Consider the following 17,449-nt stretch of genomic DNA (forward strand, 5'->3'; position numbering starts at 1 on the left):
TCTGCCTCAGCCTCCCAAGTAGCTGGGATTATAGGTGCCTGCCATCACACATGGCTAATTTTTGTACTTTTAGTAGAGACGAGGTTTTGCCATGTTGGCCTGGCTGGTCTCAAACTCCTGACCTCAGGTGATCCGCCTGCCTCAGCCTCCCAGAGTGCTAGGATTACAGGCATGAGCCACCACGCCCAGCCTTTTCCACTTTCTTTCTGCATAAAATGAGAACTGTATCAGTCTTGACTTTTTTTGAACTACCTTCCACAGAAATGGGTTTCAGGAGATTGTTCACAATCGTGGAGTAACTCTTCCCACTTAGATTTTTTACCAAAAGATCAAATGACCTCACTGTGAAATGCACCTGCACATTCTCAGTGGGAACTTGATGAACTCCAGTTAAGGTAATGTAGATTTTCACAGACTTATCTGACTGATCCCATCCATAATTACTGGTTTTCACTGTATGTCCCGTTGTAACAGGATCAACTACAGCAGCTGGCTTTTCATTATCAAGAAGTTCTGCTTTCTTCTATGATTTCTGTTGCATCTTGTTCTGGATTTCTGTCTCAATTTTGGATTTTTCACCTGTAAGGGCATCGCATACTCTTTTCCTAGTATCCTTCTCCAGCAACACCTTTGCTTCTTCTAGAGATGTTTCTGTAGCTCTTCCAAAGCCTAAATCGGGCTAGGTCAAACCAAAGGCCCGAGCTGCAGCCACAATGGGGAGAGAACAGGAAACGCCCTCAAGTCAAGCACAGACCCCACCTGCATGAATTCAGTGTACAGTTTTATGAGCTTTAACAGACAGTTGTGCAGCTATTACATTCACCTCCCAGAATTCCTTACTTTCTTTTAAAGTCAATTTCTACACCCACTGCTAGCTCCCGGCAACCACTGATATGAAAAGGTTATCATATAAATGGATATGATATAGCCTTTTGAGTATAATATATAGCCTTTGAGTCTAGCTTTTTTTACTTAACATAATGCAACTTGAAAAATTCATTTATGCTGTACCATGTATTAGTAATTTGTTTCTGTATATTGCAGTTAGTGTTCTATTTTAATGCTACCAGTTTGCTTATTCATTTACCAGCTGAAGGGCATTTATGTTGCTTTCTAATTTTTTTGCAGTTACCAATAAAGCTGCTGTAAACATTTGCTTACAGATTTTCATGTGAGCATGTGTTTTCATTTCTCTATGTGGTGTCTGTTATTTTCCTTCAATTCACAATATCTTCTTGTTTTTCTTGAGACTTCTTTGACCCAAGGATGATTTAGAAGGTTGTCTACTTTTCAAGTGTATGGAGATTATCTTTCTGTTATTAGTTTCTAGTTAAATTCTCTTATATTCAGAGAGCATATGTTTGGCGTATTTTTCATTCTTTTAAATTTGGCTTCTCAAATCTGTAGGTTTGTGTCTTTCACCAAATTTGGGGTGTATTTATCCATTATTTCTTGAAATATTTTTTTCTGCCCACCCCATCCTTCTGTGACTTCAGTGATAGAAACGTTACCTCTTTTGTTATTGTCCCCATATGTTCCTTAACAGACTCTGTGAATTTTTTTTGGCCAATCTTGTTTCTCTTCATCATTCAGATTGGATAATTTTTGTTGATCACTCTTTTAAGTTTATTGTGTAATATGAAATGGTAGTATTTAGCCCATCAATAGTGCATTTTAAAATTTTGTTTTTTGACTCTTTTCAGGTCTAAAATTTCCGTTTGTTTCTACTTTTTATATTCTATTGTTTTTTTGTTTTTTTCCTGAGATTTCCTCTTTGTAGTCCCTTCAAGAGTTCACTCTTTTGGAGAATTTTAGTAACAGCTCTGTTAAAATATCTTCCAATTCTGACTTCTGTGTCATTTTGGTGTTGGCGTTTTTTGATTGTCTTTTCCTTTGTGAGTTGACGTTTTCTCCTTTGTTTAGATGTTGAGTCATTATGGATTATATATTAGATATTTGAACATTGTATAATGAGATTCCTGATCTTTAAATCTTTGTTTTTAAACAGGCAAACAATGTGGTTGAGTTTAGGCTACAAGGTACAGCTAGCTGTCTTGATTGTGGTTTTAATGCCAGCTCTGTTTTCAAAGCTTTTGCCATGCTTTCCAGATCTGTTCTGAGTATAAATCTACCAGAGGCTAGTCTGGGATCTGGGAAGTGATCTTATGTTGTTTTTCAGAGTCTTTGCTGTGTACTGTTTAGGATCAGATCGAAGTAAGTGCTGCTCAGGGATGAACTGATGAATTTACAAACAGCTTTACGGATTTACTTTACTCAGTTCCTGGTATTTTGTGACCTCCCTGGTATTTTCTGTTTTGTATGACTTCTCTTTTTTCCTCTATCCTAAATGCTGCTGTTTTATTTTTTTCTATTCTGCTGTACACTTCCCACAAGTGCACCTGCATCTAACGCAAAGCAGTATGTGCTTGTGTTGTCTCACATTCCTTGGGGTTCCTGCATTGCAGTTGGGAAGAAGACATTTAGATATTTGGAAATAATTCAAATTTTATAGTTTCTCTGTCTTCTCAAATATACTTGTAGGTAGGACTGGCCATGCTTTTATATGTCTAGGCAGTAATAACAGAGATGAACTTTTTACTGAGATGAGTCCTGTAAAACTAACTTTACTTTCTTTATTTCTTAATTTTAAAAAATGTGTTCTGAGAATATTGCTATTCATTAGAATGTTGCCTATGTTCTTAGATGAAAGTCTTAAATGTCCATTTGACACCACCATAGGAAAGTAATTTATCTGTCCTGGAAATTTGACAAACACTTACTCTTGACTGTCAATCAGCATTACCTTTTGAACTTCCCTAAATACTAATTTAGAAGTTCTAGGCCCCATCCCTACAGATTCTGTGTCAGTGGGTATACAGTACAATAAGTTAAGAAGAAAATAACCTACATGCTCACCTCCCCTGTTGTAGACATTATTCATGGCATGGGAGAACCAGAAAAGATATATCTGAGGAAGATTGCGATGTTATGTTCCTTGAAGGTTGCTAGTTCAGTCACTGGTTTTACTGAGGCAGCCAGGAGTCATATGAACAAATAAGGTGTTGAACCTCAGTTGTACTGCCTTGGTCAGGGGCTCATCCCTGATCAAGGTAGCACATCATCCAGTTGTATTCTTCAGTGGTTCATTTTTCTTGAGGCTGTCTTTCTGAACCATTGAGCATGTAGTTTCTTATTACTAAATAACTTCAGCAAACGGTGGAACTTAATATTGTCATCTTATTTTCTTTATAATGTTTTAGAACAAAAATCTTTATTTCAGCCTTTTTTTGAGGCATGGTATACATCCAGTAAAGTGGTTAAGGTGTACCAATCTTAAGTGTACAGCACAAACTTTTCATATGTATGTTTAACTACCAAACACTCAGGACATAGAACATTTCCAGCTTCCTACTAGGTTCCCTAATGTTCCTTCTTAGTCAGTAACCCCCTTCCCTTTAGTCTACCATCATTCTTCTGATTTCTAACACCATAATTTTGCCTTTTCTCAGACTTCATGTAAGTGGAGTTATGAGATATATATCCTCATGTAGCTAGTATTTTTAATTCAGTTACTTTTGCTGCTAAGCCTTATTGAGTTATTTGATATTATTGTTTATGGCTCCTAGTACTCAAAACATGTCTAAACCAAAACAGATTCAGTTGACTTTTGTTTTACATTTTTCTTGGGTGAAACAGTCTTAAAATTCTTTAGGAAATTTCTCATGTGTTTAATGGTTCTCTATTTCAACTGCTTATATAGTATCTGTTATTTACTTCCACAGATTATTCTTGCCGTAGCTCCCTTTTTTCTTCTTCTACATTTCCTTCTACCAGTATATATAGGGGAAAAGAAGATTTCTAAAATTTTAACCCCATTTGTTCTTCACCATGCTAGCATTTGTTCTGGGCAAATTCAGGTTGAACTGAATGTCCACAATTACTGTATTAATCTAGTGTTTTTCTTCCCTTCTTTCTGACAGCATGATGGAAGTGGTTCATTGCATGATATTCAACTATCATTGCCATCCAGTCCGGAACCAGAAGATGGTGATAAAGTATATAAGGTATGACTATGTAGTCATGCTGGATTTTTCAAAATTCTTTTTTAATACTAAAATAATGATACAGTGACAATGAAAACAATAATAAATGTATTAATACCTACAGCATCAGGTTTGTTCTTAACTTTTGCTACATTGTTAAGTTGAAATGATATCTCTGTGGTGCTTTAATTTGAATTTATCAGTTGGATAATGATTTGTCCCTTTGTTACTACTGTTACAGGATTTTAAAAGAAAATATATTGCTCATAATGATAAATAATTGAGTTTTTAAAATATGAGTACGAATAAAAGTTAAAATGGTTATAGGTACTTCTCATATATAAATCCTAAAATTGAAGAAGTATATCAAAAATGAGATTAATTTATCTTTTTTCATGTTTAAAAATACAGAATACAGATGTATTTTTGTGAAAGTGTTTTTTTTTATAATTCTTATTATCTTTATGTCTATGTTTAGTTGAAAAATGCTCTTTTATTTTGCAACTATTTAAATACATATTTATTTCTTAAGCATACACAGAGATTCTTGGTTAACTTAATGTTTTCAAATCAAGTTATAGTTAGCTTTTACATCCCATTTTCAGGGTACACTTATTAGTGTTTGCTAGTCATATGCAGTAACAACCTGAAAGTAATGGTGGCTTATAATAATGAAATTTACATTTCACTTACATATTGGTTGTAGATCAGCTGGGACTCTGCTTCATGTGTCTTCTTCATTCTGGGATCCATACTGAAGGATCAGTCCCTATTGTGGGAGATATTATTATGCTCATGAGAAGAGAACTTTGATAGGATCACATGTGAATTCTTCTTGGATGTGGCACATATCACTTTCAAAACAATTCAAGGGGCCAGGCCTGGAATTAGTGGGACAGAAAAGCATTATTTTCTCATAGGTTGCAGAGTGATTTATTGGGAAGAAGATTATATGTAAAGCAATCAAAATCATAAGAGTATAGTACACTAGTCAATCTTGTTCTCTCATCTTGGCTTTTCAACTTGTTGACTACCTGTCCTTGCCCAAATTACTTCCCAACCCTGAGCCTTCATCCTGCTCTCAGTATAATACATTAAGTCAGCAGGTTCACAGCAGGCCATCTCTTTCTCAACACTCAGTTGAGAACCATTGACTTAGGTAATCTCTGATGACCTCCCAGTTTAGAAAAAAAAATTGTGAATTTGTTACTGACATTTTAAAAGCAAAATTGACCTCTTTCCTGAATTTTGTGTGTGTGTGTGAAAAAGTTTTTTACATATATTTTATTTTATTATTATTTTTTTAAACAGAGTCTTGCTCTGCCACCCAGGCTGGAATGCAGTGGTGTGATCTTGGCTCACTGCAACCTCGGCCTCCTGTGTTCAAGTGATTCTGCTGCCTCAGTTTCCCAAGTAGCTGGGATTCCAGGCATCTGCCACCATGCTCAGCTAATTTTTTGTATTTTTAGTAGAGATGGGGTTTCACCATGTTGTCCAGGCTGGTCACGAACTCCTGACCTCAGGTAATCCACCCACCTTGGCCTCCCAAAGTGTTGGGATTACAGGCATGAGCCACCACACCCAAACAAGAAATTATGTTTTAAAGAAAAAAATTTAATTCTCACATTTTTACACAATTGGTATCTCTACTTTTTTTCAGTGTTCCTGTCTAGTTCATCTAAATATTTAATGTTATATGATAGACATTTTGTTACATAGTATTTATTTCTTGTCCCTGCTCCATTTCCTTCCAGGCAGATTATTCCTAGTCTTTCTTATTTAAGCTGAGATGCAACAGGTCATACTGTCTCTTTTCTTCAGTATTCTGGTCTCTTTTGCATTCTAATCAGCAAATCCCCAACTATATCACCTTTCATCCAAAATGGTTTAGCAGTGCAGTTTCAAATGACACAAATACTGCATCTTGTGCCATTAAAATTTTTGGATCTAAAGTCGCCATTGGACTTACCATACCTCTAATCTGTCCTTTTATTTATCTCAGGACAGATCCCTCTCCCATTCCCTTAATGAGCTCTTCCAAATAGCCCTATCAAGCTCCATGCTGAGCTATCTCAACCTCTGCAGGTAGCCTTATGTTTGTTCATCAGTAAATATCTTATGCTTCCTGCCTGCTTGCCATCTTTTTGTTGTTGTTGTTGAGACGGAGTCTCACTCTGTCGCCCAGGCTGGAGTGCAGCGGCGTGATCTGGGCTCACTGCAAGCTCCACCTCCCAGGTTCATGCCATTCTCCTGCCTCAGCCTCCCGAGTGTCTGGGACTACAGGTGCACGCCGCCATGCTTGGCTAATTTTTTTTTTTTTGTATTTTTAATAGAGACAGAGTTTCACCGTGTTAGTCAGGATGGTCTCAATCTTCTGACCTCGTGATCTGCCTGCCTTGGCCTCCCAAAGTGCTAGGATTACAGGTGTGAGCCACTGTGCCCGGCCTCCATCTTGCCTTCTAACTTACCTATATTTGTCATTCTTACTCCTTTGTTCCAGTTACAGGATAAAAATGTCCACTGTGCTATGTAATATCAGCTCTTCTGTGTTCTTAACTCTTGTCTTCCGCTGCTGCTTAATGACCTAACTGCATCTCTTCCTCCTCTCTCATCTGTCTTGAGTGTGATTCCTCTACTTTCTTGTCATTATTCATTTGTAAATGTGTATATCTCACTTAATTTCAGTAAATCAAATACACTTCTCCTTGACTCCCTTTAAACTCCTTTCCAGTTAGTGTGAAAACTTGGAACAATGAAAGTAGCTACCATTTCAATGCTGTAGACGTTTGACATGACCTTTGTTTTAAAAACTTTCTCCTTTGGCTTTTGTGTTACTTCTCTCTGGAATCCCTCATACCTTTCAACATTTTTTCCTGTAGTTTTCTCCTCTTCTTTAAATGTTAAATTTATATCTTTAGTCCAGTCCTCTTTGAACTTCTTACTCTCATAATTTCAAATATGACATATATGGATAACATGTAAAACGCCTCTCTTTCATGCTTGGTAATCCAGTTGCCCACTGGACACACTTCTGTTGTGTGTCCCACCCGTAAGTACCTCTAACACAGACTATCTCTCTCTCTCTCTCTCCCCCCCCCCATATATGTGTGTGTGTGTATTTGTATGTGAGATGTCTTAAACATTTTATTTATTTAATGAAAAAATTGATGACTGTTGAGCTCAGAAGCCAGTACCCCAACATACAGTGCTTTGACATACTGAACTGAAGAAACCTCAAGATCTCTTCTGACTCCACCATGCCCCCACCTCCCCCCACCCCCCACCCACCCATCTAACAATATATTTAAAACTCACACATATTCCTCTTTGGACATACTTGTTGTTCTTCCGTAATCGCCATTTCTTTTGTTGGCACAGCTATGCACCATGTCACTCAAGCTAGAAATACAGTGTCACCCTTGAATGCTCCTCTGTTCTTTTCTCACATGCAGTGAATTGCCAAAATCTCAAAATTTTGATTTCTTCTCTCCTTTTTCATCTGTATTATCATTTTGTTGGGTCAGGCTTCTACTCTTATTTGGATTATTATAATATTTTCATAAGTGCCTAGCTCAGTTTTGTTGCTGTTGTTACAATTTGTCCTCTAAACACCCGTCAAAGCCATCTCAAATGCAAATCTGTCACTCCCTAGCTAAGGCCATGCATGATAGTCATGGCTGTCTGTGATCTGGCCCTTGCCTAGTTTACTAGCCAGTTGCTCCTCACCATTCATCAGAGCCTAAGTGCAACAGTGACACTGCTTATGATTCTCCAGATGTGCTATGCTTGCCCTCACCTTTGTATTATTGTGTGACACTTAGAATCCTTTAACTAAAATTTCAAGCCTACCACAGTCCTCTGTCTTCTGAATCTTGTGCTTATCCTTTGGAACTCCACTGTAGTCCCTCATTCCTGATGTGTGATGTCACTTCTTTGCCTATCGTTATGTATAAAATCAGTGTTCCCAATGCAAAGAGATGATCAATGTTTGAGATGGTGGAAATGCTAATTGGCCCGATCTAATCACTATACATTATATGTATCAAAACATTACTTTGTAAACCATGAATATGTATAATGTTATGTCAATTAAAAATAAAATTAAAACAATGAAATGGTTTTGGTGGGGAAAAAAAAATCCTTAGAGCAGTGCCTGCCATATAGCAAGTGCTATATACATGCTGGCTATTAATGTTCAACATTGTTTGTTGATTTCATTTTTGGGTCCATTTCCTGTGTAACACTGTCAGAACCTACTGGTGACTGCATGAATGATGGCTGTATAGTGTTCCATCAAGTTGCTACATTTTATTCCAGTTATCCTCTTATAGGACAATTGTAAACTTGTTAACTTTCAGATAACACCTTGTTACAGGTTTTCTCTTACTTAGGATCATTTCTTTCACATAGATTCCTAGGAGTGGGATAACTGAATCAGATCGCAGGTATTTTGAAGGCTCTTAAAAATACAGCTGTATGTTTGTCCAAAAAGGTTAACTGCTATGTCTAATGATGTGCCATTTTTTGTGCAGTCTGGTTAATTACATTGGGTATTTCACCACTAACTTAATATTTATAAAACAATACTTTATTCAATAAGTTAAATACAACATTTTACCATTTATATGTGTATTTGTGAGAACTGGCTATGTGTCTATTGAGACCTTAAAAATGATCTTAAATGTTTGGACAGGCTCTTAATATGCTTGAGATATAAATCCTCTGTCATATTTATGTGGATTTTTCAATAGCTTTTAACTAATTTGTTAAGATGCCTTAAAATGTTATATAATTAAATATAAATAGTTTCTTTTGAGTAGCTGTATTTGCTACATAACTTAGAAATGTGTCCTTCTAAATGTATTCTTAGAAATGTGTCTTTCATGATCTGCAATACATCTTTTTTATCTTTATGAATTTTTATAATTCCTAAACTTAAAATTCAAGTGAAGATTATTTTTTGTATGTAATAAAGTCTTTTTCAATTATAGTATACATAATAGCATTTTAAAAATCTTCAACGTTGTTTGGGATGCTTATGTGATATGATCAAGCCTTTGTAAAATGTCTATTTCTGATCTCTTTGTTAAAGAGAATGTATGTTTTTGTTCCCGATGTATCTAAAGGGGATGACATTCTTTGCTTGTTGTAACACAGTCTAATTATTTGCTTATTTGTTTTTCTCTCTGGAAAGATATTATTCACATCTATATTTGAATTTCCTTGCTTATATTACTTTCTCTTTTGGATAACTGAATAATGATACACAAACAACATGGATTAACTATAGAATAATGATTAACACTTTGGAAATGTAACTGGATTCCTGCTTAACTTGACAGTAGGTTTCCATTTAATAGTATTAGGCATTTCTTATAGATCCAATTGACAAGGTGTTCTGTCTTTGATTCAGGAGGTACTCCTCAAAAAGTGGCTCATGGACAAAGAATCTTCCTTGTTATCCTTCAGGCACATTTATCTTTTTTGCTGATTTCTAAACCAGCCACGAAATGCCTCCGTGCCTTTAATTGTTCTGTTGCCTCTGCTTCTCATGTCCTTTGTTTTCTTTCACAGGCTAGTCTTATGTATCCCTTGAAGTCTAGCTGAAGTTGCTTTTTTGTATGCGATTTTTTTTTTTTTTTTTTTAACTCTGTGACCTATGTCCCAGTTTTCTTATTTGTAAAAAAGGGATTCCAGCACCTACCTCAGGAGTGTGGGTAGAATCAAATGCTTAAATACCTGAAAGTGCTTAGTTTTTAACATCTAATAAGTACTCAATAAATGCTGTTGCTGCTACTGTTGCTGATTGTCAACATGTCAGACTTCATTATTGGATGAAATCTTGTGTTTTTTTTAAAAGGGGGATTTCCCCCCTAAATGACCAGATGGTTCATTCATTACTGTGTCTTCATCATTGATTTCATGCCTCTCATTATGATATTTTAAATACCGCATCTAAAAATGTTTTAATATTTCAGACTGAAGATTTATTAAATGAAATAAAACAACTTAAAGAGGAAATAAAGAAAAAAGATGAAAAGATCCAACTATTAGAACTTCAGCTTGTAAGTATTGTAGTGTAATGTATAGAGACTTTTCAAACTGGGTGAAATGTGTTTTTCATAAAACTCTGAGCCAGAATCAGAGTTTAGCTTTATTTTTGGCTCTCAAAGTTGCACTTTTATATTATTTTTAGATTATATGCACTGTAATTAAAGTGTGTGATTTAACTTTTAATCTAAATATTAAGTATTTGGTTTGGAAAATTCTTCATTGATTCAGTGACCTCAGTTTTGGGTATTTAAAATTCACCAATTTGCATTCATTTTGTTGATAGAAGGGTAAATAGCTTTTCTTCAGATATATTTACAGAAACAAGTACTAGTGAGTTGAGAACAGGATATTTTCTCTCTCTCTGAGGAGAATTAGCCTGGGTCTTCAGATTTAGGTAGCTGCATAACTGTCAGATTGAAGGGTATTCCAAGAAAATGTTTATTTCCTATGGATGATGTTGAATGATCCATCAGAGTCATGTTTGAATCTTTATAATCTAATAATTGTGCAATTTCAAATATTAGTCTCATTTGAAAACAATATGGTGTGTTGAATTTAATTATTATTTAGTTTGTATATAAAAGACCGTGATAAAAAGAAAATAATGGCCTAAAAATCACAGCAGTCAAAAGGAAATCTTTGTTGTGAGTCAAGAGCACATTTTGGTCTAACAAAGCAATTTGGTGAAATATTAATCTCACTGAAAATATAAAGGATATACTGAGCTCTGAACCACTGGGGTCAGCTCACAGAGATCTATTTCATGAATAAATAGAGCAGACAAGTCAAATATTATGATTAAAGAAAGAAAATTTATGAATCTGAATAAAAAATAGCATCATATTGCAAATTGAGGTCCTGTCACATACAAAATTAAACAGGCAAATAATAAGGTCTAGTGTTTGTGTTCAAAGCCAAAGACAAGAACCCAATCAACTTTCAGGGAGAAGAAAAAAGACAACAAAGGAAATTATGTAAGCTTCGATTTTTGCAAAAATATATCACAGAGCACAGGATATTGTGTCTTGTACAATTCAGAGAAGAGGTTATGAACCTCTTATTTTATATCCAAGCAAGTTTTTATTTCTATGCAAAGGTAAATTCTGACCTTTAATGTCTTGACAGATATGCTACCCAGTTAATACATTTCAGATATTTGAGAGGTACATTGAAAAATAACTCAAGAATAAGGAGATAAAGATTAAAATGAATGAGCGGTGAAATGGAAACTAAGTGGTATAAACTTCTGAGCCACTAGTTGGAGAAAACTTACTGTCCGTTTTACCTAGTGTAAATTACATATCATTCTAATGTTGGAATTTCTTTGCATTTACAAATCCTTAATTTTTCTGAAATTAAAAATTATTTTTAATTTTAAATTTTTAAGTTGCTATTAATTTTGGAAAACATTCAGATTAAATAAGTTTGAGGAAGAAGGTAAGGAATATGCTGAAGGAAGTTAGAAGTACTGAATTTTTTATCTTCTACAAATGAATATTCTACATTCTTAGTTTTTAAAAATATACTTAAATTATAATAATGTTTATGACATGCTTTAAAGTAACTATTAGTAGGTTGGAGTAAAGTATCTTGCAAAAGTTAAAATTTAAAAAAAGACAAAGTAGAAAAATAAGGAAAACTTAAAAACAGCACAAAACTAAAGTAATAGAAATTAGACCAAATATAACAAACGTAATAGTAATTGCAAATAGTCTTATGTCTTGGAGAGACTTCCCTTGAGGATCTAAAGCAAAATCCAGTAACTTGCTTTGTATAAAATAAATTTAGCTAAAGGAAAATGGCACGATAAGGCTGAACATTGACTGGGGGAGGCTGGACATGGTAGCTCACTCCTGTAATCCCAGTACTTTGGGAGGCCTAAGTGGGTGGATTGCTTGAGGTCAGAAGTTCAAGACCAGCTTGGCCAACATGGTGAAACCCTGTCTCTACTAAAAATACAAAAAAAAAAATTAGCTGGGTGTGGTGGTTCACGCCTGTAGTCCCCAGCTGCTTGGGAGGCAGAGGCAGAAGAATCACTTGAACCCAGGAGGCAGAGGTTGCAGTGAGCCAAGATCATGCCACTGCACTTCAGCCTGGGTGACAGAGTGAGACTCTGTCTAAAAAGTAAAATAAAAGATTGGGGGAGACAGAATAAAATTATTCTCATCAAAAATATTAGGATTGCAGTAGTAAAATGAGAAAAGTAAATTTAAGACAAAGATTTGTGAAAAAGGTCACTTTATATGGACATATGATAAGTAATGAAAGATGAATCTTTTCGTGCCGTGAAGTTTTGATAACGTATTCTTTCTTTTAACCTCAGATTGTGTATTTAAAAAAGTAAGAACAGGTCTCTTCATAGCTCAAATTATATTACCATCTCTAAACAATTAATAGTAATTCCTTAACATCTTCTAATATCTAGTCCATACTAAGATTTTCTCAGTTGTTCCAAAAACATCCTGTATTTTGATGTCCCTAAACTAAAATTCAGTCTAGGACTATGCACAACTGGTTATATCCCTTAAGTCTCTTTTAATTTAGAACCATTCGTGTGTGTGTGTGTGTGTTGATTTGTTGAAGAGACTGCACCAGTTGTCCTGAACAGTATCTCGCCTTGAAAATAATTTTTAGAAAGATTTAAGAAATATTGAAGAGCATCCTAAAGAAAGAAAAGTGAAAGCATTAATCTTTATCAGTAGGTAGCTTGAAATTCTCTGTACACAATATATTCAACCTAGAAATCATATTTATCGTAAAAGAGCCTGCCACCTGTTTTTCTAGGTGGTGTGCATAGTTTTCCCATGGATTGCTTGGGAAGCTGTGGTGTATTCAGCTAGAAATTCCCTCTGTAAACACATTAGAATCTCATTAGTGTGTTTACAAATTGCAGAGGAGATGTGGCCCCGTACCAAGAGAACTCTGTGATATTTTCTTTACAGTTCATGTAAAGACTAATGTTAGTGTGGTTTTCTCAACATAAATTTAGAGGATTAGAAAAGATAGACTGTTTCTCACTACAAGCAGTGATCTCTATAAAGTGAATGCCTTAGTTTAGGTGGTCAAGTATCCTTCTTATAGTAGAAAATTAGAAATTATTCAAAGATTTTAATAGTATCAAGTTTAGTTATAGAACTTGAGAAAGTCACTTGTTCAAACCAAGAGAGTTTTAACAGATGCAAACCATTTGAAAACAAAGATAAGTAACAGCGTTTTTCACATTATCAAATTAAAATCACCTATTTTAAAACTTTTTAATTTTCTTTACATTTCTATTCTTAATATAGGAATAAAAATCAGAAGAATCATAGACTAGGAGTTAAAGGACTTGTTTCTAATATTAATTAGCTAAATGGCACTGACAGTTTCCATCACCTCTCTCTAGTGCTTTCTTTATCCAAAATATGAAGGTTTGTCTAGGTGATTTCCAAGTTCCCTTTCAGTTATAGCCTTCTATGCTTTTTTATCTTTAAAAAAAATATACATTCAACTCCAACCTATGTTTGCATGCAAACCTTCATAAAAATACATTGACATTATAAAGTGTTGAATTCAAAATATGCTGATTTAAAATCAGATTGCAGTGCTCTGAGAATTAACTGAAAGGCATAGAAGTTAAACTGTTCAAACCTTATTTAAAAATGCTACGAATGCCTGTTTATCTTTACTGCAATATCATAGTTAAATAATAGTTCAGATACATTTCTCATTGACTCTTCAGAATAATCTTGGGAAATTGCTAGTGTAGAGTTTCCTTTATGGAGACACGTAGACAGTGGAACTCATGTTAAGTGGGCTAGCAGTATAGTATATTTGAAATGCCAAGACAGACCTGAGTTCAGATCCTGACTTTGAAAGTTAATAGCCACGTTCTCTGAAGGGAGTTCTATAATCTCTCCTAAGCCCCTTCTGTAAATGAGGATAATAAAAGTAGTACTGGGCCAGGCACAGTGGCTCATACCTATAATCCCAGTGCTTTGGGAGGCCAAGGCAGACAGATCACCTGAGGTCAGGAGTTCGAGACCAGCCTGGCCAACATGGTGAAACCCTCTCTCTACTAAAAATATAAAAATTAGCCGGGCATGGTGGTGTACACCTGTAGTCCCAGCTACTCGGGAGGCTGAGACAGGAGAATTATTTGAACCCGTGAGGCCAAGGTTGCAGTGAGCCAAGATCGCATGCCACTGCACTCCAGCCTGGGCAATGGAGCGAGACTCCATCTCAAAAAAAAAAGTAGTACTGACCATATAGGGTTATGATAGTTATGTTGTGATAGGACTACACATGTAAACTACCTAATGCCTGGTCCGTGGATACATGATGAATAGCAACTCTTATATAAGCCCTAAATCATTCAGTGTAAATCAGTGCATACCTTATGATGTTTTAAGTTCCAAGTAAAAGTCCCTAACTAAAAGTAATTTTAAAAATAAAAACAGTTGTAAACTCAACAAGAAATTATATAGGTCCCATCCATTTCCGTGGTTTCTTATTGGTCATTTGGCTAATGATTGATTAGGTTCCAGATGGATTTTTTTGGAATCCTCTTGGCTGTCCATTCATGATCACAAGATGTCTGTTGCTCTGTGTGTCACATTCTCACACAGTAATACCCAAGGATAGGTTAAGGGCCTGTTATCGCCAGTGTCTGTTTTTAAAATCAACAAACCCTTTCTCAGATACCCTAGACTTTCCTGTTTGATTGGCTAGATTTGAGTTACTTGCCCCTTCCTAAGCATAGAAGAATGGGATTAATCACATTGGTTCAGACTAATTAAGATCTAGCTCCTTGGGGTAAGAGATGAGGACACATTTCCCCAAATATGCAACCAAATAGAAGGTGAGCGTCTGTGCAGTCTCTCAGCAATAAAGAAGGCAGATGGTGAGAAAATGATTTATTAAGTCATTTTATATATGTTAATGTGCCACTAGAAACTAGACTTTCCAAATTTTGGAAAACTCTTATATTTGCCAAATATTATCTTTCATGTGTTAGCATATAGAACAGAAAATAAATTATAGACAGTCCACTACTTAGGAGTTTTTGATTATATGATGGTACAAAAGTGATACTCATTCAGTAAGCTCCTCAACTTATGATGGAATTATGTCCTGATAAACCCATCATAGGTTGAAAATAATCCCAAGTCAAAAGTGCATTTTTAGCAATATTTGAGTTTATCCAGGTGTGACCCCATCATAAAACAAGGAGCGCCTGAATTTCTGGAATTGCAATAGGATGGAATAAGTAAAGTGCTTTCATTTCAATAATGCTTTTAAGTTATCTTTCTGTTCCTCATATACCCATCATATATGTTAAAAGTTGATCCTATTACAGTGAATTCCAAGAGACTGTAAGTTGACTCGATTATATATTGAATTTAGGGGGTTATTTTGGAGTTAGCGTCTCACTATATTACCCAAGATGGAGTGTGGTGATGCAGTCTCAGCACACTGTGGCCTCGACCTCCCGAGCTCAGGTGATCCTTCCCTCAACCTCCCAGGTAGTTGGGACTACAGGCACATGCTACCATGCCTGACTGTTTTTGATGTGTGTTTTTTGTAGATACAGGGTTTTGCCATGTTGCCCTGGCTGGTTTTGCCATGTTGCCCTGGCTGTGCCTGGGCCCAAGCAGTCCGCCAGCCACAGCCTCCCAAAGTACTGGGAGTACAGGTGTGAGCTACTGTACCCGGCCTATATTGAATTTTGTTTCAGTGACTGTCTCATAGGAATGGAAAATATGTCTCTATGATAGACATTTTTGTTTTTAGATTTTATTTTGTATGAGGAAACTGGAATGATCTGATTGCAGTTAAGAAAAATTTTGAATATGGGTAAATATTATTAAAGTAGAAATGTATCATTTTAACCTGATGCAATAATCAAGAATTTTTTAGTTTCCTATGAGAAAGTATGTCTACCTCCAGTGAAGTTGTTTAACAAATAATGTGGTTATTTTCTAGATTTTCACTAAGGGAGAATTCTCTCTTTTTTTTTTTTTTTTTTTTTTTTGAGACAGTGTGTCGCTCTGTTGCCCAGGCTGGAGTGCAGTGGTGCGATCTTGGCTCACTGCGAGCTCCGCTTCCGGGTTCATGCCATTCTCCTGCCTCAGCCTCCTGAGTAGCTAGGACTACAGGCGCCCGCCACCATGCTCAGCAAATTTTTTGTATTTTTAGGGGAGACGGGTTTTCACCATGTTAGCCAGGATGGTCTCGATCTCCTGACCTCTTGTTCCACCTGCCTCCGCCTCCCAAAGTGCTGGGATTACAGGTGTGAGCCACCGTGCCTGGCTAGGAGAATTCTCTTTATCAATATTTTAATGATGTTTTTTGAAAGTGATGATTATTTGAGAAAGTTACTTTGTGTTATGTAAATGAGTGTGCTTTGAGTGGAATCGTGTGGAGAAATCATTTGTGAACAGAAATGGTCAGATGGATCTTGTCAAAGGGCTGACACTCTTCAAAATATTTCAGTCTAGTAAAGTCGACACATCATGAAAGAGGCTTCATCAGACGGCACATGAGAACAGACATCCTGACAAGTGGACTGGTGGTATTCAGTGTCCAGCAGAGTCCCATAAAAAATGCATTTAAGAGACTGAGCTTTAGTGACTGTAGTACCATGACAGTTTAGGGAAGTACTGTAAATTCTGCAGTTGTATTCTTTATATGCTGAATATTCCTATATGTTCTACATCCATATACTTAACTCTATATATTGATTTACATAAAATCATATATTGTATGTTTTATGGACAATATAAGAGATTGCCAAGGGTAATTTAGATTATTCAAAATTCTAACCTTACAAGGTTAGAATTGAGGCTGACTTTCAAACCCACTCCCTGAATAAGATGAGAGACCACTTAATAGACCTTAATGTTTGCTGTTGATAACGTTTTTTCTTCAAAAAAAGTAGCCAGAACTATTTTGCCATGTGTGACTTTTTTGTTGATTTGGTTACATACCCCCTAAAAGAGCCCTGATTACCTCCTGTCATAGCTGTTAATTTTTTTTTAGGTAATTTATTTTTGCTTGTCTCTTAGGTGTTTATGTGTTTTCCTAAAGCTTGTCTTGTCTTGTGTGTCTTAGTGTGTATATGCAGAATTAAACCAATGTAAAAATTTGTGTTTTTGTTTAGGCAACTCAGCATATCTGCCACCAAAAATGTAAAGAGGAAAAATGCACTTATGCTGATAAATATACCCAAACACCCTGGAGACGAATTCCTGTAAGTAACATGTGCTCTTGGCCTCCTCTCCAGTCATTTGCTATTTTGAGGTTTTATTTCACTCTTTTTACAGCAATCTCTAATAATTTTGAATCTGTCATGGCTGTTAATTTTGTTGTAG

General features: G+C 35.7%; 1 protein-coding gene across 4 annotated transcripts in view; it reads left to right on the plus strand.

The window, feature by feature from the left end:
* The window catches only part of CCSER2 (coiled-coil serine rich protein 2), a 199,710-nt gene that overhangs the window by 147,551 nt on the left and 34,710 nt on the right, over positions 1-17,449 (plus strand). For all 4 annotated transcript variants that reach the window (XM_023226064.1, XM_023226065.1, XM_023226063.1 and 1 more), the window contains 3 exons: positions 3,981-4,064; positions 10,022-10,108; positions 17,239-17,328. In XM_023226064.1, the coding sequence (XP_023081832.1) occupies positions 3,981-4,064; positions 10,022-10,108; positions 17,239-17,328 (261 nt within the window). The remainder of the gene's footprint in view (positions 1-3,980; positions 4,065-10,021; positions 10,109-17,238; positions 17,329-17,449) is intronic.

The sequence above is a fragment of the Piliocolobus tephrosceles genome, chromosome 9, assembly GCF_002776525.5.
Source record: "Piliocolobus tephrosceles isolate RC106 chromosome 9, ASM277652v3, whole genome shotgun sequence".
Classification (NCBI taxonomy): Eukaryota; Metazoa; Chordata; class Mammalia; order Primates; family Cercopithecidae; genus Piliocolobus; species Piliocolobus tephrosceles.